The sequence below is a fragment of the Loxodonta africana genome, chromosome 5 (assembly GCF_030014295.1).
Source record: "Loxodonta africana isolate mLoxAfr1 chromosome 5, mLoxAfr1.hap2, whole genome shotgun sequence".
Lineage (NCBI taxonomy): Eukaryota > Metazoa > Chordata > Mammalia > Proboscidea > Elephantidae > Loxodonta > Loxodonta africana.
In genome coordinates this window covers 112,565,362-112,592,155 of record NC_087346.1, presented here as the reverse complement: position 1 = coordinate 112,592,155, position 26,794 = coordinate 112,565,362, and the positions used below count along the sequence as shown (strand labels likewise).

At 36.2% G+C, this 26,794-nt stretch overlaps 1 protein-coding gene across 6 annotated transcripts; it reads left to right on the top strand.

Moving 5' to 3' along the window:
* The first annotated feature begins 249 nt into the window (after window positions 1-249).
* GUF1 (GTP binding elongation factor GUF1) lies at window positions 250-26,184 on the top strand. Of its 6 annotated transcripts, XM_023549849.2 has the most exons (18): window positions 507-613; window positions 1,760-1,831; window positions 4,380-4,491; window positions 4,639-4,787; window positions 5,066-5,146; window positions 6,692-6,769; window positions 7,594-7,677; window positions 13,355-13,419; window positions 13,946-14,149; window positions 16,074-16,213; window positions 17,373-17,496; window positions 17,854-17,986; window positions 19,408-19,551; window positions 20,366-20,499; window positions 22,090-22,191; window positions 23,359-23,478; window positions 25,170-25,206; window positions 25,974-26,184. In XM_023549849.2, the coding sequence occupies exons 2-18, from the start codon at window positions 1,781-1,783 to the stop codon at window positions 26,109-26,111; spliced, it is 1,896 nt and encodes a 631-aa protein (XP_023405617.1). In that variant the 5' UTR covers window positions 507-613; window positions 1,760-1,780; the 3' UTR covers window positions 26,112-26,184. The 6 variants fall into 6 exon arrangements, with proteins under 6 accessions (XP_010589743.1, XP_003411449.1, XP_023405617.1 ...); XM_003411401.4 differs by lacking the exon at window positions 1,760-1,831 and having other exon boundaries at window positions 251-613; XM_064285863.1 differs by lacking the exon at window positions 507-613 and having other exon boundaries at window positions 621-1,831.
* Window positions 26,185-26,794: the final 610 nt, after the last annotated feature.

Genomic DNA, 26,794 nt, shown 5'->3' with positions numbered 1-26,794 from the left:
CGACCACCTGTATGCACTTGAGTAAATCACTCAGTCTGGATTTCCAGAGGTAGCGGGGGGAAGTGAACAGTCCTACACCACAAGGCTGTGGTGAGAAGAAAGCAGGTAATGAAAACGAATTGGCACTGAACTCAGCAGACATGTAAAGCTAACGTTCACTGCTCTTCGCTTTGAGGAAGGCGAAGGGCGCCCTGAAGCGCGTGACTTCCCTACACTCTCGCGACGAGACGCGCTGACGTCATGTCTGCGTGCGGGCGTCCCCATCATCCCCCGGAGTCGCTGGTTGGGCTTTGCCGTTGAACGCTGTTGCCTTTCTCCTCCGATTCCGAGTGCCTGGTTGGATGTCGGCGGCGCAGCCTTGCCGGGGATGCCGTTGAAACAGAGAAGCCTCGGGTGATGGCTGTGTCGCGTCTTGGGACCCCTTCCTAAAGTCCTGCCGCCCGGGGCTATGTGGTTGCTCGCGGGCCGGGGCCCGCGGTGCGGACGCGCGCTCGTGCCGTGGGCCTCCGGGGCGGCGTGTCTGGGGCTGCCATGGCTGCGTTGTCCTGCGACTCGCGGGTCCACTGCCGAGCCCTGGGCTCCGGCCAGGCTCTACGGCTCCGGGGACCGCAAGGTGACCGCCTCCGAGTCTTTTAGCAGCCGCATATTAAAATTTTAGAGGGTGCTCCATTCTAACTTGGGAATGTAAAGGGCTTCCTTGGCCTCGCTGTGAACGCAGCTTGAGATTCTGTAAAGGGAGGCGGAGCAGAAAGCGCGGGCCCCCACTCACTAGTGTGACCATGGGCAAGTCACTAACTTCGTAAATTTAAGTTGTAACGGTGATAACCAACTCACTGTTTTTGCGAGGCCCTGATCGAAGCCTTTGTATTTATTTAAATCTCCTAAAAGCCTACTGAGGAAGCTGCTAGTATAATCTCCATTGTCTTGCAATTTATTGGTCATATGATCTGGACTTCAGCTTTTTGTGACTTTTTCATCATCTTAAGTGGGATACTGATGAAGCATCGGACTGTTATTTGTGAGGATTACGTGGTGTAAGGCAGGGGGCTTTTTAGTTCAATACCTAGAATACAAAAAATGTTGGCTGTGTGTTAGCTTCTGTGGTTTAATTCACTTTACCCCACCCAAAGCAAACCCAGGTAATTTTGACTTTCTGTTCTTGTTGTTGGGCAAAGCAGGGTGTAGGCATCTCTAAAAAGTCCTTTCTGATAATTGAAGAGAGATAGTTGAGGGGAAAAAAAAAGAAGTAATTGAAAGCGCAATATGAGAAACTGGAAAAAAAAAAAAAGACCTTATGTATAATTAAGCACCGTTGGCCTTTTGTAAAATGCCTGTGGAATTTAAAATGAATTTATATTGCAATTCAAAGTTCCCCTAAAAAATGATGCAGTCCTTTTATACCCTTTGAATTGAACTGGCGGGGGGGGGGGTCCACCAGGTCAACAAATCAAAATTCATCTTTTAGCAGAATTTCTTTCAGATATAGATGCACTTTATTGGCTTCCCTGTATTGGAGAACTTTAAAAAAGGAAATTTAAAGCTCATGTGAATTTTCTACTTCATAATCTCATGGGTTTTGCCCATTATGATTGTTGTTGTTATTTGGTGCCATCAAGTTGGTTCCGACTCATAGTGACCCTGTGTACAACAGAAGGAAATGCTGCCTGATCCTCCCATTCTCTTGATCATTGTTGTGCTTGAGCTCATTGTCCCAGCCATTGTGTCAGTCTATCTCATTGAAGGTCTTCCTTTTTTTCAGTGACCTTCTACCTTACCAAGCATGGTGTCCTTCTCCAGGGACTGGTCCCTCCTGATAATATGTGCAAAGCAGGTGAGACAATGTCTCTCCATCCTCACTTCTAATGAGCATGCTGGCTGTACTTCTTCAAAGACAGATTTGTTTATTGTTTTGGTAGTTTGTGGTATAGTCAATATTCTTCACAAGTACCATAATTCAGAGGTTTCAATTCTTCTGCCTGGTCTTCCTTGTTCATTGTTCAGCTTTCTCATGCATATGAGGCAACTGAAAACACCATGGGTTGGGTCAGGCACACCAAAGTCCTTAAAGTTACATCTTTGCTTTTCAACCCTTTGAAGAGACATTTTTGCAACAAAATTGCCCAATGTGTTCGATTTCTTCACTGCGGCCTCTATGGGCATTGATTGGGGATCCAAGCAAAATGAAATCCTTGACAACTTCAGTCTTTTCTCCATTTATCATGATGTTGCTTATTGGCCAGTTGTGAGGATTTTTGTTTTCTTTATGTTGAGGTGTAATCCATACTGAAGGCTGTGGCTTTTGACCTTCATCAGTAAGTGTTTCAAGTCCTTTCTCTTCCAGCAGGCAAGGTTGTGCCATCTGCATACAAGTTGTTAATGAGCCTTCCTCCAATCCTGATGCCCCATTCTTCTTTATATAGTCCAGGTTCTCGTATTATTTGCTCATTATACAGATTGAATAAGTATGGTGAAAGAATACAACCCTGACTCACACCTTTCCTGACATTAAACCATGCAGTATCCTCTTTTTCTGTTCAAATGACTGCCTCTTCGTCTGTGTACAGGTTCCTCGTAAGCACAATTAAGTGTCATGGAATTCCCGCTCTTTGCATTGTTATCCAAAATTTGTTATGATCCACACAGCCAAATGCCTTCACGTAGTCAGTAAAACACAGGTAAACATCTTTCTGGTATTCTGTACTTGCAGCCAAGATCCATCTGACGTTGGCAGTGGTATTCCTTCTTCCACATCCTCTTCTGAATCAAGCTTAAATGGTAGTTCCCTGGTGATGTACTGCTGCAACTGCTTTAGAATGATGTTCAGCAAGATTTTACTTGTGTGTGATATTAATGATATTGTTCGATAATTTCTACATTTTGGTGGATCCCTTTTCTTTGGAATGGGCACAAATACGGATCTCTTCCAGTGGGTGGCTGTCTTCCAAATTTCTTGGCAGAGAGGAGCAAGCACTTCCAGCACTGCATCTGTTTGTTGAAACATCTCGGTATTTTGTCGATTCCTGGAGCCTTGTATTTCACCAGTGCCTTCAGTGCAGCTTGGACCTCTTCCTTCAGTATCATCGGTTCTTGATCATATGTTACGTCTTGAAATGGTTAAAATCACCCAATTCTTTTTGGTACAGTGACTCTGTATTCCTTCCGTCTTCTTTTGATTATGATTGGGAGAAATAAAATGTTCAGAATACAAAAACTGCACATTTTACCTGAATACCGGTTTTCAATAAACCAAAACCAAAAACCAAACCCAGTGCTGTCGAGTTGATGCCAACTCATAGTGACCCTACAGGACAGAGTAGAGCTGCCCCATAGAGTTTCCAAGGAGCATCTGGTGGATTCGAACTGCTGACCCTTTGGTTAGCAGCCATAGCACTTAACCACTATGCCACCAGGGTTTTTGTTGGTGATAAATGTCAGTAAAGTACTAAAAAAAAAAGATATGTGCACTAAAAACCAGGAATGTTCATTTAAAAAATATTCAAAGGTTTTAAGTAATAAGGAGAAGAAGAAAAAAAAACTTTGCTGAGGTGATCTTTTTTCACTTCCCAGAGAAGTTGCAAAGTAACAAAATTATATCTAAATTAAACCTTTGAAGACTCAATTAGAAGCACAAATTTTTAAATAGGTCTGATTCTGGTAACTAAATGTGTGATGGGGTCAGAGACTTTCCTTTCGTTCAGCTTTTTTGTAGCTCCTTTGACTCGAGGTTTTGTTGGACCAAGGCACTTTGAGGCTCTTCAGGAGTTCCAGGTGTCTTGTGTTCTCTGTTCATGAAAATACATTCAGTTCCTGATGGGCCCTGTTGTGTTGTGCCATCAAGTAGATTCTGACTCATTACTAGAAAACCGAACCCATTGCCGTGGTGTTGATTTTGATTCCTAGTGACCTTGCACGGTAGAGTAGAACTGCCCCATAGGGTTTCCAAGGCTGTAGATCTTTACAGAAGCTGACTGCCATATCTTTCTCCACAGAAATGCTGGTGGGTTCAAACCACCGACCTTTTAGTTAGCCAAGCGCTTAAGCACTGTACCAGCAAGGTTCCTTTTCTGACTCAGCTTCCCAATACAATAGAGTAGAACTGCAATATATGGTTTCCTTGGTCCAACTGTAGGCAAACAAAGGATTTTATTTAGCGGTATGGTTGCCTTTGACTGAAAGAGATGTATTTGATGAGTTCTAGCCTAATACGTCCCTGTAATTTGAGCTTAGCCATACATCTCTTTATTTTCAGTGAAACAGTATAAATGCTAGAAATGAAATTGTTCAATGAGGACTAAAAGGATATTCTTTGAGTTTGTATACTCATTTTGTATTATACAAAATTTATACTCATAAATGTAATATTACACTCCCCTTTCTAGGAAAAAATTGACATGTCTAGATTTCCTGCTGAACATATTAGAAATTTCAGTGTCATTGCACATGTGGATCATGGCAAAAGTACGTTAGCTGACAGGCTTCTGGAACTAACAGGTATCTTCACTTTGTATTATATCCTTAATGGCAATGAGGAATTTGTAATTACTTTTACTATGCTTTTTTAAATTTTGGTTTTAATTTTTATATGCAGTATTGTCAATTTTTTAAGCCTGTAGAAATTACAAGTGTTTCTGTTTATAGGGACAATCGATAAAACAAAGAATAATAAGCAAGTTCTTGATAAATTGCAAGTGGAACGAGAAAGAGGAATCACTGTAAAAGCACAGACCGCATCTCTCTTTTACAATTGTGAAGGAAAGCAGTATCTTTTAAATCTCATTGATACACCTGTGAGTTTAATACTTATTTTGTATGTATATTAAAGTCAGCTTTGTACTTTATTTTTTGTACGTATTTCATTTTTTACTTAATATTATACACTTACCTTTGCTTTTATCTCAGTGTTCTTATGTTAATGTGAATTGTTTCACAAGTGTTGGCTAAAAAGAACATATTTAACAATTTTTGCCAAGTGGAGTCAACAAATTGGCCATAATGCCCCTCCCTAAAAAAAAAATTACAGCTAACATTCAGAGTTACCAGTGTTTTTTTTTCCGCCCCCCCTCAGGGCCATGTTGACTTTAGCTATGAAGTATCCAGGTCCCTCTCTGCTTGCCAGGGCGTTTTACTTGTGGTTGATGCAAACGAGGTAGGTAGTCTTCATTTTATGCGATATGACATGCTAGCTGATGATTTTAAGAGGTTTTCCTTAGACTGTGTTTTAGAAATATAGTTTTCTTTTGAAAAAAAAATAGATTTATTGTATGACTTAGCCAATATTGTATGCTTTGGTCCTGTTAATTTGAAATTATACTAAAGCATTGTATAAAACTGACTAGTTCGTCTTTTAAAGCGTGGATTCTCACAAAATTTGTGAGATTTTTAAAGCTGAACAGTGGAATTGTTCAAGAGATTGAAATATTTTTTGTTGAAGTGTGTCATATTCATAAATACATCCTACCAAAAAAACAATTTTAACAATTTTTAATCCTTGATTGCCTTATCGATTTTTAACAGAACTTGAAAATGATCTTTAGTTTTGAGATGATTTTGGGATATTTTAAGGTCATAATTTGGGAGTTATTAGGTTTAAAGAAACATGTTGACAGCATTACTAAATTTGGGGGGTATTAATGTCAGCCATAAAAATATATGATTAAACTGTTTAAAGTAAATTTTTGGCATACTTCAGTTTCTCACAAACTCTTCCTTTAAACCCAAAGATTTTTTTTTTCTTTTATTTTTTACCTGTGTTAAGCTTTCCCTGATCCTGTCGGGAATGCCAGTCTCTACCTTATGAAGACAGTACTGGGCTTTATAAATGGCACTGGGTGGTACAAACAGTTTGCGCTTGACTGTTAACCTAAAGGTTGGCTGTTCGAACCCACCCTGTGGTGCCACATAAGAAAGTCCCGGTGATCTGCTTTATTAAAGATTACAGCCAGGAAAACCCTGTGGAGCAGTTAAGCTCTTCAACACAAGGGGTTGCCATGAGTAGGAACTGACTGAACAGCAACAGGACTAGATTTTGATGGGGGAGCAGTAGGGGTGGGAAGACTCATAAACTGTGTCCTCAGGCTTTGAAGTCCTGAGGGATCGTGTTTCCTGTTGGTGTCTTCAGTGCCTACCACAGTGCCTGGCATAGAGGAAAAAAAAAAAAAAAAGAACCCATGGCCCTCAAGTCGATTCTGACTCATAACGACCCTATAGGACAGAGTAGAACTGCCCCATAGGGTTTCCAAGGAGCGGCTGGTGGATTCAAACTGCCAGTTTGATTAGTAGCCTGAACTCTTAACCACCATGCCACCAGGACTCTAGCACAGAGAAGACCCTCCAGTGAGTGCTTCCTGAACTGAAAGAATTATCACAGGGCATAATCCAGATACATGGAAGTGTGAGTACCATAGTTTGTCCTCTACCTCTGCACGAGGCTACTATATCAAGTGTAGTAGGATGTCTGTGGTCCACACTGATTGCTGTGATTACTGCTTTACCATCAGCTGACTTTGTTTTGGCCCCAAGAGATAAACTGGGGAGAGAAGTAGGAAGGGCATATATATGGCATTCCATTGAATTTTATTATTAAAGTGGCACAAAACTTCAGTTTTAATAAAATATATGGAATGGTCTTGAATGGTTTTGTGACAGATGGTTAGAATGGTCATCTTGGTATCTTGTGTTTTGATATTTTCAGGGTATTCAAGCCCAAACTGTAGCAAACTTCTTTCTTGCCTTTGAAGCACAGCTATCAGTAATTCCAGTTATAAACAAGGTAATTATGAGACAACAAATGCTATTTGTTATTTCACTTTTTAAAAGTATATTTAGTATTTGAATATCATGTGCACTATTTTTCTTATATGCAGGATCTCCAGATATTTATCAAATACATTGGTGGGATTTATTTTTTTGACTTACATGTGATAGAATTGCAATTCAAACCCCTGTACCTTTGCACGTAGTCTCCCTGCACTATATGAAGTGATGGAGGACGATTTCCATAGTAACAGGATACAGGACAGAGAAAATATGCCTGTTACACTAAACTATACACAAAGAAAGAGAAGAAGCTTATGATCTAGGAGCAAACAATACAGCGCAATGCGTGAAACCTAACAGTTAACTGCTAAACTGAGAGCTGTTGATAAACCTCTACTTCTATGTTTTAAAATTAATAAATTAAGAATCTTTATGTAAAAATATGTTCCACTAAATAATACTTCTTGATTTTAGAGCTAAATTTAAAAGAAGCAAGGCTGCTTATGGTAAGACAGGTTATTATCACACTTAATGGTATAATGCTGATGTATGTCTGACTTATAAAATCACTCCACATGGTGCTAATTGAAAAATTGTTATTGAACTCTTCTTCCACCTTGAATAATCAGACATGCTCTGCTATTTGACCTTTCTTCAGTGGTCATTTTTGTTAAATTCGGTTGCTTGTATCTAGGTTATTTTAATATTTTTGAAAAAAATCATAGGTCAGTTAGATTAAAGCAGACAAACTTTTAGCTATCTTCAAACACTGTTAATACATAAAACATTTTATTTTTATTAAGATATAATGGAATTTTTTTTTTTTTTTTTTTTAAGATAGATTTGAAGAATGCTGATCCTGAAAGGGTCGAAAAACAAATTGAAAAGGCCTTTGATATTCCAAGTGATGAATGTATTAAGGTAAATACCGTTTTTTGTAGACTATTGGTTATACTTTTAAAAATCTCAGGTACTTGGCCTAAGTGAAATTTCATAGTATTTGATAGCCTGGCATTGTGTACTATTTTTATAGCTTAATGTCACTGCTATTTCATTTGAGCCTTTTCAAAAACCTTTATTACATTGTCAAGACAGATAGGAATTATATGGTACCAGTTTTAGGAAACAGTAGATTTTGTTTATATCAAAGTTAATACCATTTTAAATTCGAATTTATTTTTAACCTTTCCAATGATAGTTTGAGTGTTAAATAGTCACAGCCAAACTGTGCTGTGCTGCATGCTAGTGAGTAAGTATGTGGGTGCAACAATGTAACATTTAGCTTCCACTCTCAATCTCGTTTGGTTTTTGAAAACGCAGGTTTTAGGTGGTGAAGTGTATTTGTTTAACCTTACATGATGGATTATTACAAACAACTTAGTAATAACTGATGCAAGCACATTTTTCCCTTGGATACATAGAATTTAAACGGTTTATTATGAAGAGGAACATTTTAAGGCGGTCATTGGAATTATGGTTTCATAACTTAGAGTATATTATATTAAAGTATACTTTTGATTTTAGTAAACCTGTACAAAATTTATTCAGATGTTTATTTGGTATATTGCCAGCCAGAGGCACAGCAGTCAACAAAACAGACAAGACCCCTGCCTCCTGATGTCTATATCTATATTGTACTTGGGGAGTCAGTTAATAAATAAAGAGTAAGCATAGTGATTATTGAATGGGACAGATGTCACAGAAATTCATTCAGCACACGGTATTGTTCTAGATGGAATACCATAGTTAACAAGTGGAACCTCCCTGCCACCTCCCAACCCCTATCCCCCCAGAGAGATGCCATAATGCAGAGTAACTTAGGGAAGATTTCTCTGATGAGGGAGCATTTGAACTGACACCTGAAGAAGTTAAGATAAAGCATTCTAGGAAGAGGGAGAAAAAGTGCAAAGATTCTAAATTAGGAAAAGATTTGACACGTTTAATGAACAGAAAAGCAAGTTAGATAAGATGGCTTTGTACGGGTAGGCAGATAGCAAGTCATGCTGGGACTCTTACTATGATAAAGAGTTGGAAAATTATTCTAAGATAATGAAAAAATTTTAAAGCAAGATGGGGACATCAGCTGATCATTCAGGCTGCCTTATAGAGAATGGATTAGAGCAGGACAAGAAGAGATACAGGGAGACCAGCTAGAAGTAATAGCCCAGGTGAGAAATGATCTTATCTAAGTCTGTGGTGGAGAAGTGGACCAATACGGTGTATATTTTGTAGGTACAGTAGATTTTCAGATAGGTTACGTGTAAAGAAGACAGGGGAGAATGAAGGTTGACTTGGAGGCTTTGAGTTTGAGCAACTGGTTCAGTGGTGTTATCACTTATTAATATGGAGAGATCTAGGGAGAAACAGATATGGAGGGTAAACAAGAGCTTTCTTTTGGACATAGTGAATTTGAAATGTCTATTAGACATCCAAGTGGAGATACTGTATAAATATACAAATCTGGCATTCATGAAGAGGTCTGGTTTAGAGATACATATTTAGGATTCATCAGCATATAATATGGTACCTGTGTTTAAAATCATGGAAATGGATGTGATTTCCTAGGGAGCAAATGTAGGTACAAAAGTGCTCCTAGAACTTAGACCAAATTATTGTCAACGTTTAGAGTGTTAGGAGTAAAAACTTGCTAAGGGTTGGAGAGAGTATATGATCCAAAACAGAAGTGTGGGAGGATTGACTTTTCAGAGAAGTGGGAATGCTCTATAACGTGAGAAGGCCAGGCTGTAGGTACAGATGTAGAGTTGTTTCTGTATTTAGACGAGGGACTTTTTGATGTTTTCTGTTTCCTTAATGAAATAAGAGGTGAAGTTATTAGCTGGGAGTGAATTGGCCAGAGTGGAAAATGTGTAGGTTGAAAAGGAAGGTGGTGTCAAATAATCCTCTTACAGAGTGGTATTGTGAATTTACTGGAGGACATGTGCTGAGACTGCTAGGAGGTGCTAGGTGCCTGTAGAGATCTGTGGTCATAAATTCGTGATAAACCATCCAGGGCAGTATGCACCTCACTTTATTGCATTTTGTTTTATTGAACTTCTCAGATATTGGGTTTTTTATACATTGCAGGTATGTGGCAACCCTGTGTTGAGCAAGACGGTGAACTTAATAAATGTGTGTGTTCTGACTGCTCCACTGACTGGCCATTTCCCTGTCTCTTTCCCTCTCCTCTGGCCTCCCTACTCCCTGAGACAGGACAATATTGAAATTATGCCAATTAGTAACCCTACAATGGCCTCTGAGTGTTCAAGTGAAAGGAGAAGTCTCATATCTTTCACTTTAAATCAAAAGCTAGAAATGATTAAGCTTAGCGAGAGAGGCATGTCAAAAGCTGAGATAGGCTGAAAGCTAAACCTCTTGAGCCAAGTTGTGAATGAAAAGGTAAAGCTTTTGAAGGAAATTAAAAGTGCTACTCCAGTGCAGTGAACACATGAATGATAAGAAAGTGAAACGGCCTTACTGCTGATAGGGAGAAAAGCTTTAGTGGTCTGGATAGAAAATCAAACCAGCCACAACACTCCCTTAAGCCAAAGCCTAATCCAGAGCAAGGCCCTGACTCTCTTCAAGTCTGTGAAGGCTGCGAGAGGTAAGGAAGCTGCAGAAGAAAAGTTTGAAGCTAGAAGAGGTTGGTTGATGAGGTTGAAGGAAAGACACTATCTCCATAACATAAAAGTGCAAGGTGGAGAAGCAAGTGGGGATGGAGAAGCTGCAGCAAGTTATTTAGAAGATCAAGCCAAGGTAATTGATGAAGGTGGCTGCACTAAACAACAGATTTTCAGTGTAGATGAAACAGCCTTATATTGGAAGAAGATGCCATCTGGGACTTCATAGCTAGAGAGGAGAAGACAATCAGTGCTTGATTTCAAAGCTTCAAAGGACAGGCCGACTCTCATTAGGGGCTAATGCAACTGGTGACTTTAAGTTGAAGCCAGTGCTCATTTACCATTCTGAAAATCCTAGGGCCCTTAAGAATTATACTAATCTACTCTGCCTGTGCTCTATAAATGGAAGAACAAAGCCTGGATGACAGTGCATTTGTTTACAACATGGTTTACTGAATAAGCTTGCTGTTGAGACCATATATATATATATATATGGTCGTATGAGTCGGAATCGGTTCAACAGCAACAGGTTTGGTTTGTTTGGTGATTGAGACCTATTGCTCAGAAAAAAAGATTCCTTTCAAAATATTGCTGCTTATTGATACTGCCCCTGGCCACCCAAGAGCGCTGATGGAGACGTCCCAGATTAATGTTTTCATACCTGCAGCCCATGGATCAAGGAGTAGTTTCGAATTTCAAGTCTTATTATTTAAGAAAATACATTTCTTAAGGCTATAGTGCAGTGGTTAAGAGCTTGGCTGCTAACCAAAAGGTTGGCAGTTTGAATCCACTGGCTGGTCTTTGGAAATCCAATGGGGCAGTTGTGCTCTGTCCTGTAGGGTCCCAATGAGTTGGGATTGACTCAATGGCAATTTTTTTTTTTTTTAATAGCTGCCATAGATAATGATTCCAGCTTTGGATCTGGGCAAAGTCAATTGCAAACCTTCTGGAAAGGATTCACCATTCTAGATGCCATTAAGAACATTCATGATTCATGGGAGGACGTCAAAATATCAACATTAACAGGAGTTTGGAAGAAGTTGATTCCAACCTTCATGGATGACTTTGAGGGGTTCAAGACTTCAGTGCAGGAAGTAACTGCATGTATGGTAGAAATAGCAAGAGAACTAGAATTAAAAGTAGAGTCTGAAGATGTGACTGAATTGCTGTAATCTCATTATAAAACTTAACAGATGAGGAGTTGTTTCTTATGGATGAGCAAAGAAAGTAGTTTCTTGAGATGGAATCTACTCCTGGTGAAGATGCTGTGAACATTGTTGTAATGACAATAAAGGATTTAGAATATTACATAAACTTAGTTGATGAAGCAGCAGCAGGATTCGAGAGGATTGACTTCAGTTTTGAAAGAAGTTCTTACTGTGGATAAAATGTTATCAAACAGCATCACGTGCTATAGAGAAATCTTTCGTGAAAAGAGAAGTCAATTGATGTCGCAAACTTCATTGTTTTATTTTAAGAAATTGCCACAGCCACTCAAATCTTCAGCAACTACCGCCCTGATCAGTTCAGCAGCCATCAACATTGAGGTAAGACCCTTTGCCAGCAAAAAGATTACAACTCGTCGAAGGCTCAGATGATGGTTATCATTGTATAGAAATAAAGTACATTTTTTTTTAAGACATAATGCTATTGTATACTTAATAAAAAAAAAAAAAAATAGACCACTTGAAAAGCCTGTTGTGGTTGAGTCAATTTCTACTCCTAGTGACCCTACAGACTACAGTGTAGTGTAATAAACATATACATGCACTGGGAAACCAAAAAATTTATGCCTCACTTTACTGCAATATTCGCTTTATTGTGGCAGTCCGGAACCAAACCCACAATATCTCCAAGGTATGCCTGTATTTGATTTTCCCCAGTAATGTTCAGCTGCTCTATATATAGACATAGAAAATGCATATGATTAGATGCAGTCAAGGTTAGGGTTTTGTTAGCTGCTTATGACAGGGAGAGAATAGAAGGTGGTCCAGCAGAGTGATACTAAATAAATAGTCTCATTTGAGAAGGATGGGAAGGGACTGGGGTGGGGGGCTAATATATAAAGAAAAAAGTAGTACGTTGATGAGTTAGAAGTTGTGATCTTAAAAGACTATTTATTACAAAGAAGGTGCTAGCTAGAGTTAAAAGCAGCACTCAGTAGGGGGTGATCTTGCTCCCCAAGGGATAATTGGCAATGTCTGGAGACAATTTTGGTTGTCACTACTGGAAAGGGATATGCTATGGGCATCCTGTGTAGAGGCCATGGATGATGCTAAGCCCCTACAACAAAGAACCATCCAGTTCAAAATGTCCACAGTGCTAAAGTCAAGAAACCCTGGCCTAGACAAGTGAGCTTCAGTAGTAAGAGGTGGTATTCATTGGATGGATTTTGAAATCAAGATTTCAGAGACAGTCCCTTTATCGGTGGTGACAGAGATCGGGCATGCGTATGTGGTTTGAGTCTTTTGGCTTGTGTTTTTGGTGTGAGAACAATGAAATAGTAGGACTAAGCCTTACAGTTGCATGTATGCCGTCCACACACACAGAATATATATTTACATGTTAAATGTTATATATATAAAATATATATTTTTAGATATATATATATGAGAGTTAGTTAAATTACTTGGTTTTTCAGATGAAATTGAAGCTGCAAGTAATATGTGTTGGTCAAAGTCATATATTCCATGCAGACTTATATTTATTACCCAGATTTTTTTTTTTTAACTTAGTCCGTTGCTCTTTTAATTCCATAAACAGAATGTTCTTATAATTTAATCTTAGAACCATAGAGCTACCTAACTATAATGGAAGGTCATTTGTCAATATGCTGTGTTTTTCCTCCTTTTGCTATGTTCTTCAGATAAATTGATAACTCTTAGAATTCTTTTTTCCTTCTAATAATAGATCACAGTCATTAGAATGGAAAAATATAGCCTTAATTTTAAATGCTTATTTTGTCATATGTATATTTTTAGATTTCTGCTAAACTTGGAACAAATGTTGAAAGTGTTCTTCAGGCAGTCATTGAAAGAATACCCCCGTAAGTATTTTGCTATTTTTGTACTGTTCACTTACATTTAGCAGTCCAAGGACCATCAGTGTGATCTGTTATTTTAGTGGATATGACAAATGTACTCTTGCAGTCAGTGATAATAAACTTCTGATTTATATTTAGTAATATGTAGATGGCAAATACGGTACAGTAAAGTAAAAGAAAAAGCAAGTATGAAAGGGATATCGTCCTAACAATCATTATAATAGACTTCAGGACATTGGCAGTTATTGTTCTTTGCTTTAAAACTGAACAGAGATATCCTGTCAGTTTTATAAGTAATTTAAAAACAATCATTTCTTTTAAACTGAAGATTGATTTAAATCTAATGTAAAAACAGGCAGTATGCTTATTTTATAGAAAGGTCCTTTTATTTTGGCTGTTTGGAAATAGTCGTTCTTATGGTTGAATAAATACTAGTACTAGAATACATTAAACATATTTGAGTTGAAAATAGGCATTTTAAGATTTTAATTTAGTATGTGTGCATTTGTTTTTGACTTACTCTTTATAGTCCTCAAGGACATTGCAAAAATCCCCTGAGAGCTTTGGTATTTGACTCCACCTTTGACCAGTATAGGGGTGTGATAGCCAATATAGCATTATTTGACGGAGTGGTTTCCAAAGGAGATAAAATTGTGTCTGCACATACTCAAAAGATCTATGAAGTTAACGAAGTAGGAATTCTGAATCCTAATGAGCAGCCAACTGATAAATTGTAAGTAATCTCTATTAGTAATTAGAATAAATTTGTATGTTTCTATTCTCTGCCACTTTTCAACTTGGTATATGCATAGAATGATCCCAATTTGGTAACTTAAGGAGCCCTGGTGGCGCAGTGGTTAAGAGTGATCCCAACTTGGTAATGGGTGGCACAGTGGTTAAGAGCTCGGCTGCTAACCAAAAGGTCAGCAGTTTGAATCCACCAGCCACTCCTTGAAAACTCTATGGGGCAGTTCTACTCTGTCCTATGGGGTCGCTATGAGTTGGAATTGACTTGAAGGCATGGGTTTGGTTTTTTGTTTTTTGTTTTTAATACAATGAATGCTCTGCCAAAAGGAATCTCGTAGGTGAAGGATAGTAGAAACTTCTATAAATTTAAAAAATAATTGATATATTTTTATTCCTAATGACTAGTCATAGCTAGACATTTGATTTTTTATAACTACATTTTTTAGCATAAAGGTAGTATAGAAAGAGTACCAGGGTGGCACAGATAGTTAAGCACTTGACTACTAGCCGAAAGGTTGGCAGTTCAAACCCGCCCAGAGGCACCTTGGAAGACAAGCCTGGTGATCTGCTTCCAAAAGGTGACAGCCTTAAAAAGCCTGTGGAGCAGTTCTATTCTGCACACATGTGGTCGTCAGGGGTCAGAATTAATTCAATGGCAACTAACAACGACAACTATATTTTGCAACATAAAGATAGTGTAGAAAATGTTAACTTTAGTGTGGAATTCATGGTAAAACCTTGATTAACTAGAACTCATGGGGAGTGGGGTTAGCAAGGCAGTGTGCATTAAAATATTTTCTTACTGAGTTGGAATTGACTCAATGGCAACAGGTTTGGCTTTTTTTTTTTTTTACTCAACGTCAGGAGCCCTGGTGGCACAGTGGTTAAGAGATTGGCTGCTAACCCAAAAAGCTGGTGGTTCGAATCCACCAGCTGTTCCTTGGAAACCCTATAGGGCAGTTGTACTGTCTCTTATGGGGTCACTGTGAGTGGGAATCAACTTGACGGTCAACAGGTTTGGGTTTTTTTGGATTTTCCTCTATCTCAGGTACTAATTAGATAGATGACCTTGGGCACATTGTCTTTGATTCCTCATCTGTGAAAATTGGGGGACTTGAACCACATGATTATATAGGTCACATCTGAGAGTTTTCTGCTGTATGTCTACAACCAGCACTGTTTTGCTGATTACGTTTTTTATTTGATTGAGTCAGAACATCTTTTTATTTTACTCCAATATGTCTGAAATCTATATTCTGCTATACATATATTGAGTATCACCAAACCTTTGGTTAAGGTTTCTATACCTCATTCTAAATGTAAATGAGTTTTTTAAGATGTAGAATTCAAAAGTGTAGGGAATCAGTTGAATTTGTTCTGAGACAAGGTATGTTCAGGAATTTGCTTTTTAAAAAAACAAAGCTAAAACTCTGAAATCTTGAAAGTTGCTCTTTTCCTACAAGAACAACATCAAATAGATGTCAGATCTGTTGAGAGTTCACAGTTTTCTGCCTGGTCAAAAATATATCTTTTTTTCTTAAAGCACATTTGTAACACAATTGATTAACAAGGTAGACATTATAAAAACTGTTTTGTGCTTCCGCACATACCAGTCTTACTGTGTTTACATTTCAGAATCTGATGTTTCATTTGCAAGTGGGTTCAGAGTAATGAAGAAGGCCTTAAGCTTGTTCTGGTGCAGAAATCCTTGGTCAATGGACTATAGGGATGGTGTAGTTTATGGCTGATAATTCTTAGAGGTTGAGAACTGATACGTAGCACTTATTTTCAGTTTGACCAAGTTTTGTTTGGAAAGTGTGTGGTAGTTTTCTGGGAAGGTGGAACTAATTATGGTTATGAACTTGAAATATAAAGATCAGTAAATATTTCCATATAATAATTTTATTTAGATATGCAGGACAGGTGGGCTATCTGATTGCTGGGATGAAAGATGTCACTGAAGCGCAAATAGGAGATACATTATATCTACATAAGCAACCAGTGGAGCCCTTGCCTGGGTTTAAATCAGCGAAACCAATGGTATTTGCAGGTGAGGAGCTCACAACTTTGAAGGATGAAGGCTAAAATATTTTAAAAATAAAAGCCTGTGCAATGAAACAAAAATTACTGATTAAGTAACTGCTAATTTTTTTTTTAATGCCAGGATAATGTAGTTTTTTTTAGTTGATTTTTGTGTGTTATTTACATATCAGTTTATAATTTCATATGTAATGATGAAACTTTATATGGAGATTATTTCCTAAATTCTTAGAACTTCTTAAGAAACAGACTTGGGATTCAGAACAGCATCGTAATATGAATTTCCTTTTTGTTTCTCTAGGGCATTAGTCCAGTTTATACTTGAAACCTTTTTCTCGTTAGGAAGTTTTTATTACTAATTCTCAGTAGACACTGCTGAATGCCTTATACTGTGTTATAGTCGTATACATGTGACAGAATAGTGTTGCCTCATGTATGCATCATTCAGAACCTTTTATTACTGAATGGTATTACAGACTTTTGGAATATGAAGACTTGATTGAAGGTCGTCATCAACTTACTCTGTACTGAGTATCCCTCCCTTATTTTCCTCCTTGTAAAATCTCACACTGGGAATTAAGAACTTTGTTTATCCCCACGTTTAGCAAAGATAGCCATTTGGGTTTTGGAGGACTTGAGAGATGTGGGCTTCAGAGGTGTTAGATGCAAGAGAATCTGATGAATCAGTAGTAACTCCTATAATTTCTGACAGTGTCTTTAATTTTAATAGATAAACTGTCTGCCTTAGAGATTAAAGAGTTTAGTGTAGTTTTCATTTCTATTACTGTTTTTAGATACTAATAGAGTTTCTTTGTGGTTGTAGATTGGCTTGCACTTTTGTTTTTTTAAATGAACACGATGTATTTTCTTTATAGGCCTAAGTCCCATGATTGTTTAGATCTTGCAATTTCCCTATATTTTTGTAAATGCGTAAAAATATCATTTGGAGTGTTAATCCAGTTGTAAATTCATTAAAGGCTCATGACTTGGAAGATACTTTGAAACCAAAACAATATTCAGATTTTTTAGCAAACCATTATTTTGTCAATGAAATAACAGGAAAAATTTAAAAACTACATGATTAATATTGAACTTGGCAGCACTGCGTATTAGATTAGGGCTGTAAACAACTTATCACATGTTGTAATTAGAATTCATTGTGTCCCCAGGAATGTACCCTATAGACCAGTCTGAATATAATAACCTGAAGAGTGCTATAGAAAAACTGACTTTAAATGACTCCAGTGTAACAGTTTATCGGGATAGTAGCCTTGCTTTAGGCGCTGGCTGGAGGTAAGATTCATTCACATTGTAGAGTCCCATTTTTATAGTAAAGTTTAAATGGTGCATTGCTCTTGAACATTTCTAAAGATAAGTTCATATTAGTGTAAAAATGAACTAAAACAATTCATCTGCCTGTTTCATACCATGGATTGACATCTATAGGTAAGTTTTATAGTGATTTCGAATAGAATCCTAATGGAAGATTTGAATCTTATTTAATAAAATTATGCTAGCATTTAATTATGATGTGACTTGCTTGAATGCCTCTTTTGATATCACTCTTCCCTCCTAAGTAACAGTGTCTTTATCAAAGAAAATAGAGCCCATGGGACATACACATTTTGGAGTTTGGCTTTTTCCCCCCAGGTTGGGATTTCTTGGACTCTTGCATATGGAAGTTTTCAACCAGCGACTAGAACAAGAATATAATGCTTCTGTTATTTTGACAACCCCCACTGTTCCATATAAAGCTGTTCTTTCATCAGCAAAATTGATAAAGGTAACATATTTAGTACTATTGTGAAAACTGTAGAACCGTGTGTGTGTATGTGTGTGTATGCAGAATGCAGCAGAAAAATTTTAGTATCCAATTAGCTAACTTGCTATTAAAACTAATTAGATATTTACTTTAGATTAGTTTTAACAAAAATTACCTTATAGATAATAATGGAGGAACTATTTGAAAACTGTGGTATTTTTACACAAATATATACCTTCTGTGTTGGTTTGCTGGTTGCAGCCCCCCCCACCACCCCCCCAGGTATTTTTGTGAGCACACTTTGCTAATTTTTTTTTTTTTACAAAACCGAGGAAGAGGATTGGCATGGCAGTGCTTGTGAGGGTGCCTCATGGGGGGAGGGCACGACTGGCAAACAGACACAGAAGGTGCACATTATTTGTGTACAAATGCGGTAATTTCTGCAATATTTTTCCTAACCTGATAATAATCATCAGACTGTCAACACTAGTCTGTTACTAGTGTAACTAGTGAATAAAAACTAGAACTAGTGATGACAAATACTGTTCTAAATCCAGATCAAGGATGAAAAATATCACTTAGGTCATAGGTAATTTATAAGAAGTGATACAATCTTACATGGCAGTGGGAAATTTTTAGATTTGACGTTAAAGAATTGAATTCTATCTAAGTGGCAATCTGTTCATTTTGAACAAATACAAACTTTAACACATGTAAATATTTTCCAACAAAATCAAGAGTTAATTTTAGTAATTGTAGTTACAGTTAGAACTGTAATTGTAATGTCTTATGAAGAGCAGATTAAAACATATTCTTCTGTCATACTTTTCCTAAACAGTACATGAAATGTATTGAGTAAATATCAATAACCAGAGTATAGTATTTAGAAGCAGCTGTTGTTAATGTTAAATGATTATAATAGGAATTTTTTTTTTTAACTTAAAACATGTTAAGATAATATAGGCAATCCCTGGGTTACAAACACGATCCATTCCTAAGTCTGTCTTTAAGTTGGATTTGTAGGTAAGTCAGAACAGGTACATACGGTTCTTAATTAGTGTCAGTAAAATGTTTGTCTTAGTATATATTTTACGTTATGATGCATATAAGACATTTAAGAAACACCTCCAAACTGCGCAGTGTTTTCATGAACGTCAAAGTAGTATGTGCATTTGTGACCATGAACCATTGTATTTAACTCTAACGTAACAGGCTTTATGGCCGTCCTTAAGTACGAGTAGTCTGTAAGTTGGACGTTCATAACCCGGGGACTGCTTATATTGTAATTTTTAGGAATTCTTTTATATTTTTATTGATTCCAACAAATTGAGTAACAAGATAAATTCTAACATATGCTATAAATTAAAAGTAAACTTTTATGAAATGTGATAATGATTATATTAAGATTTCTTTTTAAGTGTTGATTTTTTTCTAATTTTTAGGAATATAGAGAAAAAGAAATTACAATCATCAACCCTGCACAATTCCCTGAGAAATCAAAAGTAACAGAATATTTGGAGCCAGTTGTTTTGGGCACTGTTATCACACCAGATGAATACACTGGAAAAATTATGATGCTTTGCCAGGTATAAATGTAATCCAGTTTACTACAAAAGTAGCTTTTAGTCCTCTGAAATAGTTGTTCTCAGCCCAGAGTTTGAAAAAAATTTTCCTCTGCTGAGCACATTGAACTTAATGTTTATAAATATATCTATATCTGCACACACACACACAAATTGTTGTAAATAAGAAAATGTAGTATTTTTTATTATCTTGTATTAATGCACTGAACTGATATTTTAGCTCAAAAGAAAGAAATTTGATGTTTTATTTATCCTGAGTACCTAAAATTATAATTTTTTTAAAGCCTGCTTGAGTACTTGAAATTGAATATAGTTTCAGAGACAATTACAATACTTTAAGGACTGTTAGATTGGAAGGCATTCTCCATTTTCTTTATTGAAAAGAACTCTCAAACGGTGACTAGGAGACCTTAGTTTGAATTGTTTTCACAAACTACATTTTATCTTCAGTCACTCAGTTTTTCTGGACCTATATTTCCTTACTTAGGAAAGGAGAAACTAGGACTTGGATTTAAATATAGTTACATTTGATTTATTGTTAAATGAAACACTGTGTAATTAGAAAAAAAATTATTAGATAAAAAGAATTAAAAAAGTTTTGGTAACAAGCATAAAACAATTGGCATACAAAATGGTTCTCCGTATACTTAAATATTGACCACAAGATTTTACCAGACTCTTAAAAGAAATACTCCGTAAATTTTCCCAGTTTGTTGTCAGGATTTGTAAGGGAATTTGCAGCTTGATAATTGGTATCTGTCCACTTAAATCAATATTTGAATAGGTTGTAATTAAGCACTTCTTTTCTCCTTTTTAGGCTCGAAGAGGAGTTCAGAAGAATATGATGTATATTGATCAACACAGAGTTATGCTTAAATATCTCTTCCCTTTGAATGAAATTGTGGTAGATTTTTATGATTCTTTGAAATCCCTGTCTTCTGGATATGCTAGGTAAAATTTAATGGAAAATTCAAATGCCTGGACAAATTTTTGAAATATTGGCCACCAAGAGTGTAATAATACTTCACGTATTTAACAATTGTAGCTGCCTTGAAGACATTTGAGAATCAGACTCTAAGACTGGACAGGCTTGGAGCAGCAGCCTTCCAGGGGTTACAGAGTACTTGTAATTTGGTCAGGGAAAATGAGTCCCTTGGATTCTTCTTCAAAATATTTTTAATGAAAATATTTAAGGTCATCTTTATGACAATTGTTTTATTCTATCTTTTGATAAGAATTATATACGATTTTAAAAGCTGCTATGATCTCTGGGTTGAAATGTATTTTCATGCTATGTAATCCCAGTAGCATCCGTGTACATTTAAAAAATACAGATACTCATCAATCTGTGACAAATTTAGGTGTGCCCTGGCATTTGTGAACTCTCTAATTCTTTGGTCTTCCCAGTACGAAAACCAGTCTCTTTTTCTATAGGAGCACATGGAGGGAGCAATAGCCTCGTGAAAGTGAAGAGAAAGTTACTATTAAATAACAAAGCATAGCATTTTGGTAGTATTTTTTGTTATGAGAACCAGTTTATTTTATGATTAAGACAATAAGAACATACATGTTCTTGTCCATGATTGGGAAGACGTGTAAGCAAAATAGAAACTTTCTCTTTAGACTTCAGTTAAATATTTAAACATGTCTGTTTGGATTAGCATTGCAAGCTTTGGCTATGTTAATAGTAATAAACCAAACCCATTGCCTTTGAGTTGATTCAGACTTATGTGGACCCCCATTACAGAGTAGAACTGCACCATAGGGTTTTCTTGGCTATAATCTTTATGAAAGCAGATCACCAGGCCTTTCTTCCATGGTGCCACTGGGCTGACACTTATTAAGTGCTTCTGTGTGCTAAGCTAGGCTGTGTTCTAAACACTATGTATCAGGCATTGTTCTAAGTGTTTTACATGCATTAACTCATTTAATTCTCACAAAAGCTTCTGTGAAGTTTGAAACTAAATAGCCATGTGTGAAATCTAAAAGTCTTATTTATTAATGACTGTTTTACCAAGTCTGAAGCACCTACTTAAACATATGGTTGTTCTTTATAATAAAAAACTAAATCGAAACACAACTCATTAATCTGAGAATGACATATATATAGTACTGTCTGTAGACAACCAGCTGCTGGGAACATGGGGAAGAAGATGACATTTGCCTTCAGTGGGCTTTCTTTTTTCCTGATCCATTTTCCTAGTCTGGCTTACCAATTTCTTGTTCTTCTCCCTCTGGAGCATGTTCCCCTTGCTTCCCCTCACTCTCTCCTTCTCCTACCGTCATTAACATCCATCATTATTTTGCCCCTTTCATAAATGTAAAAAAAATGAAGTTTGTTACTTTCTCTGAACATTTAGATCCATTAACCTGAAACTGTATTTAATATTTTGATGGAAAGTTAGATCTTTTTAGGGGGGGGAGGGAGGTAGGTAATAGGGAAGGGTAGAGAAAAGATGTTTTGAAAAGGTTAAAAAAAAAATCTCCTTAGAAAATAAAATGTTTATCTATGACTTGGAGTTTTTTCTTTTTTCTTGTTAGTTTTGATTATGAAGATGCAGGTTACCAAACTGCAGAACTTGTAAAAATGGATATTCTATTGAATGGAAATATTGTAGAAGAGCTAGTAACTGTTGTACACAAGTAAGTTAAAAAAAAAACTAATCATGGAATATGAAAGTAATCACTTGTGATAGGTTGTCTACAGTTATTGGTTGCTCTTTATTTCCGCAGCTTCATTTTAAAAACTTTTAAAGGTACTTAAGTTTCCCTATACTAGTTTTTCTTTGTATTCTTTTTCCAACTTTCTTTTCCCAAACTGTTAAAAATATAAAAGGAGAATAAATTACGATAGCCACGTAGACTAGTTACCATGTAAACACGTTTCCCTTACCATGTAAGACAAAAGGAAAATGTTTTTTAAACTTTATAGTGATAGAGTTTAGATTGAAAAGTTTTTTTTTTATATTCATAAAACATAATGAAAAATGAAATGCCCCACATTTTCATGAAAATGGAGGATTTATTAAAAATTATGGACACCCATTAACCTATTTTTTTAAATCATTAACACCATATTGTGGAGTAGTAACTAGTGACATAGAAAAACATCTACATTAAATAAAAAAGCAGAATATCATACATACCATGACCCAAATTATAAAAATTAAATATAAATACATAAAAAAATAGTGCTATGCACAGTAAAATGACTAGATGGATACATGTTTAAAATTGTTATTAGCTGCGGTCAAGTTGGCCCCCAAGCACTGCCCAGTCCTGTGCTATCCCCATGATGGGTTGCAGACCAGACCATTGTAACCCACGGGGGCTTCAGTGGCTGATTTTCCTAAGTAGATCAGCAGGCCTTTCTTCTCGTACAATATTAATGGTGGTCTTCTATGGATGAAGGAATGGACATCAAGAATGGCTTTCATTTTGTAATTTATGTTTTTTCTAAATTTTCTGTACTGGATTTATATATCTTTTTTTCTTTAATCACTTATATTGAATATAATTTTGTTGTTGTTTTATATGCACAGTGTTTTCTCAAAATAAGTAACAGAAAAAGCTCTAGTTGAAACTGCATAATTCAGGGAATGGAAGACATCTTGAAAACTTTCAGATTATACATCATTTTTGCAATCAGAAATCATACATGTTCGCTGAATAAGAGATGTTTGTGGTAAATGAGTTCTATTTGAACTTCTTTAAGAAACCACTCTTACGTTGGGTATACATAGGGACTAGAAAGCTACTTTAAATATTCTTATCTGGATTATGTAAGGAGTTTTATTTTTTCTCTCTCAGGGACAAAGCACATTCTGTTGGCAAAGTCATATGTGAACGTCTAAAGGATTCTCTTCCCAGGCAGCTGTTTGAAATTGCAATTCAAGCTGCTATTGGAAGTAAAATCATTGCAAGAGAAACGTGAGTTGAAATTTATTTTTGTTCCCAGGCTTGTTTTAGGAATGATACACCAATGATAAACCAAAGAAAACATAAAATAACATTTTTTTTTTTAAGCTTACGTATAGAAGCTGTATGATAGAGCTTGTTGTTAGGTGCCATTGAGTCAGTTCCGGCTCATGGTGACCCTGTGTACAACAATGTAAAACTGCCCAGTCCTACGCCATCCTCAGAATCATTGCTTTGTTTGAGCCCACTGTTGCAGCCATTGATCAGACAATGTTCTGCTGCTATTCATAAGCTTTTCACTGGCCATGTTTGTCAGGAGACTGCCAGGTCCTTCCTAGTCTGTCTTAGTCTGGAAGCGCCACTGAAACCTGTCCACCGTGGGTGACCCTACAGATTTGCAATACTGGTGGCATGGCTTTCAGCATCGTAACATGCAAGCCACCACAGTACAAGAAACTGACAGATGAGTGGTGGATGGTAGAGCTACATGACTCTTATTTCCACTAATCTATCAATGACTGTCAACTTTGAATTACTTATATTAATGCCATTGGGTGATGTTATTTAGTTATTTGAAGAATTGCTTTTATTTCTACTCATTTGATGTTAACCCAGTTTCCTGAGTAAGGGAAATTAATTTAGTCATTTTAAGTTTTTATGGCTTTATTTCTTAAATTATAAGCCAATTGGAACTGGAACTGAAAAGTTTTGGAGACAGTCTTCCAAAAGACAAATTATATATATATTTTTTTTTACCTGACTCATTTACCACTTCTTCAGAGCTAGGGAGGTTGTATTATCAGAAATGTGAGAAAGGAATGCTAATATCATGTTAGTCTTTGTATACAGTTATCATTTTTATATAGGAGACATATATGTTGGGATAAATTTTATGCATATATTTACAATAATTTCATTTCCTAACACCGCTTTGTTTCAGTTGGTTAGTTAATGTTTCCTGAATACTCACAGATTAGGCAGAGTGGAGTTGGTAACCAGGGGACATCCTGGAAAGTGCAATTTAAAATAGCCGATAATCATGCTAACCTAAGTCTATTGAGGTAGAATACTTCCAAGGAAAAGAGAGATATCTTCCTATGGAATGCATAAAAATTGAGCTACTTAAAATTAGAGTGATCTGTAAATTTCTCAGAAACAAAATTATAGACATAGATTAATTTATAACTGTTTGGGTGGCTGTATCAAAGTTAGTTTCCCCTGCAATGAATTTTATAAAAGCCGAAGTCTAGTAATGCTGTTTATATTCCTAGCCACTTTTGACCAGTGTGCACTGAAGTTATTTAGTGAAGACACAATAATCATTTTTAATTAATTTTTTTAGAATAGTGGTATTTTTAGGTTGAGGCAGAAACAGCCTTTTGTAGTTTCTGTAATCAAAAGTCACACCATGCTCAAATATTGCTAATCAGGCCTGACTACCACAATCCTTGACCTTTTTTCCTTAGTAAAATGTATATATATATATATTTTTTTACTTACGTTGAATTCATTTGCTATTTTATGCCAAGTACATGAAAGTAAATATGACAGCGTTTGAACTATCTAATTTTGATTAGGCAATTTTATATAGGTATGACACTATCCTTAGAAACCTTCAGTAAAGGGAGATTGCTTCTGGAGATAAAGTACTTTTAAACAATATAATGAGGTTATATACTTAAACAGAATTTTCTCTTTTACAGGGTGAAAGCCTATAGAAAAAATGTTTTGGCAAAATGTGTATGTATTTCTTTTACTCCGTAATAATATATCTACTTTATGGGCTTAAAACCAAAGGGCTATAAACTTACTATTTTCATTATTTATTGGTTTATTGCGTTTATAATATCTTTCATCTCCAGTTTTCTTTTTAAATGGGCAAATTTCAGCTTCACCATCACAGCATGTTCATTTGACCATATTCCTTTTTTTATTTATAAAAATTCCTTATACACAATACTATATAAGAAAGGATTTTGTAAATTATTTCTGTGATCAGGGTGATACGTTTTATTAATTTATAATGAAAGATTTTGAAGACAATGGGTTTATCTTAAAGTGGGAAGAGTATGGGATTGAGATTCACCTTTCCTCCATTGCTGAGTTTGCGATCTTATCTATATATCAAGAAAAAAAAAGTTATTATGGGAATTAAATGGTAAAATGCTTTTTCAGAATGCTTAACGTAGCTGTCACATTTATGCCTATGTAAGAGTTTCCAGATTAGATGACAGCTTTGTAATTCAAAATTTGAAGCCTTGACTCAGGACATTGACAGTTCTTCCTGAGCATACACAAGTAAAGCCTTTTTCTTTCTTTAAGAAGGTAGTAAAATTAGGATTAAGTAGAAAGGGGATTAGATAGATAATATTGCAGATGTCTACCTTCTAGATATAGTTTATATAAGGCTGTTTTGATTGTATTGATGTTTCTATATGTAATTGTACTTTTTGATTGTATTTCTGTGGACTGATTTGAACTTAAATTTTTAAAAAAATATTTTACAGTATGGTGGTGATATTACCCGAAAAATGAAACTTCTGAAGAGACAAGCAGAAGGAAAAAAAAAACTGAGAAAAGTTGGCAACATTGAAGTTCCAAAAGATGCTTTTATAAAAGTTCTGAAAACACAACCTGATAAATAATTGGTAGGAAAATATAAAGAATTTTCATAAATAAAATTTTTGTATCCTTTAATTTTTCTTAGTATTTATATTAGCATATTGGAATTATAAAAATGTCCTCCCCCTCAATAAAAATTTGCATGTTACCTTCAGGGTTTTCAGGTTTAAATAACTGCTGGCTTATCTTTGAAAGGGAGCAGTGTGGTAGCTAAGAGCCTGGATTCTAAAGGCATATTGTGTTGTCTCAGATTTCCTATTCTGCCATACTTTAGCACTGTGACTTTGGCCAGATTACTTACTCTCTCTTTGTCTGTACCTCTTTAATAAAGGCCAGATTATAATACCATTTACCTCCATAAGGTGCTTGTGAGAATTAAATGAGATGATACATTTAAAATAATCAGAAGAGTGCATGGCACCTAGTAAGTGCTCAGTGAATCCTGACTGCTTTGTTTTATGAGTATTTTTTTTTTTTCCTTACTTACACTAAAAGGTCCTGTACTTAAAATTTGTCTAGGTAAGGTGAGTTTCAAATTTACCTTAAGTTTCAGGGGTCTTAAAAAGTGGCGAGTGGCCATCTAAGAAACAACTATTAGTTTCGTCCTGTCTGGAGAAAGAGGAACACAGAAACCGAAGACTCAATGAAGCAATTAGTCCAAAGAACTGATGGTGCCTGGCTACCACTACCAACCACTCTGACCGGG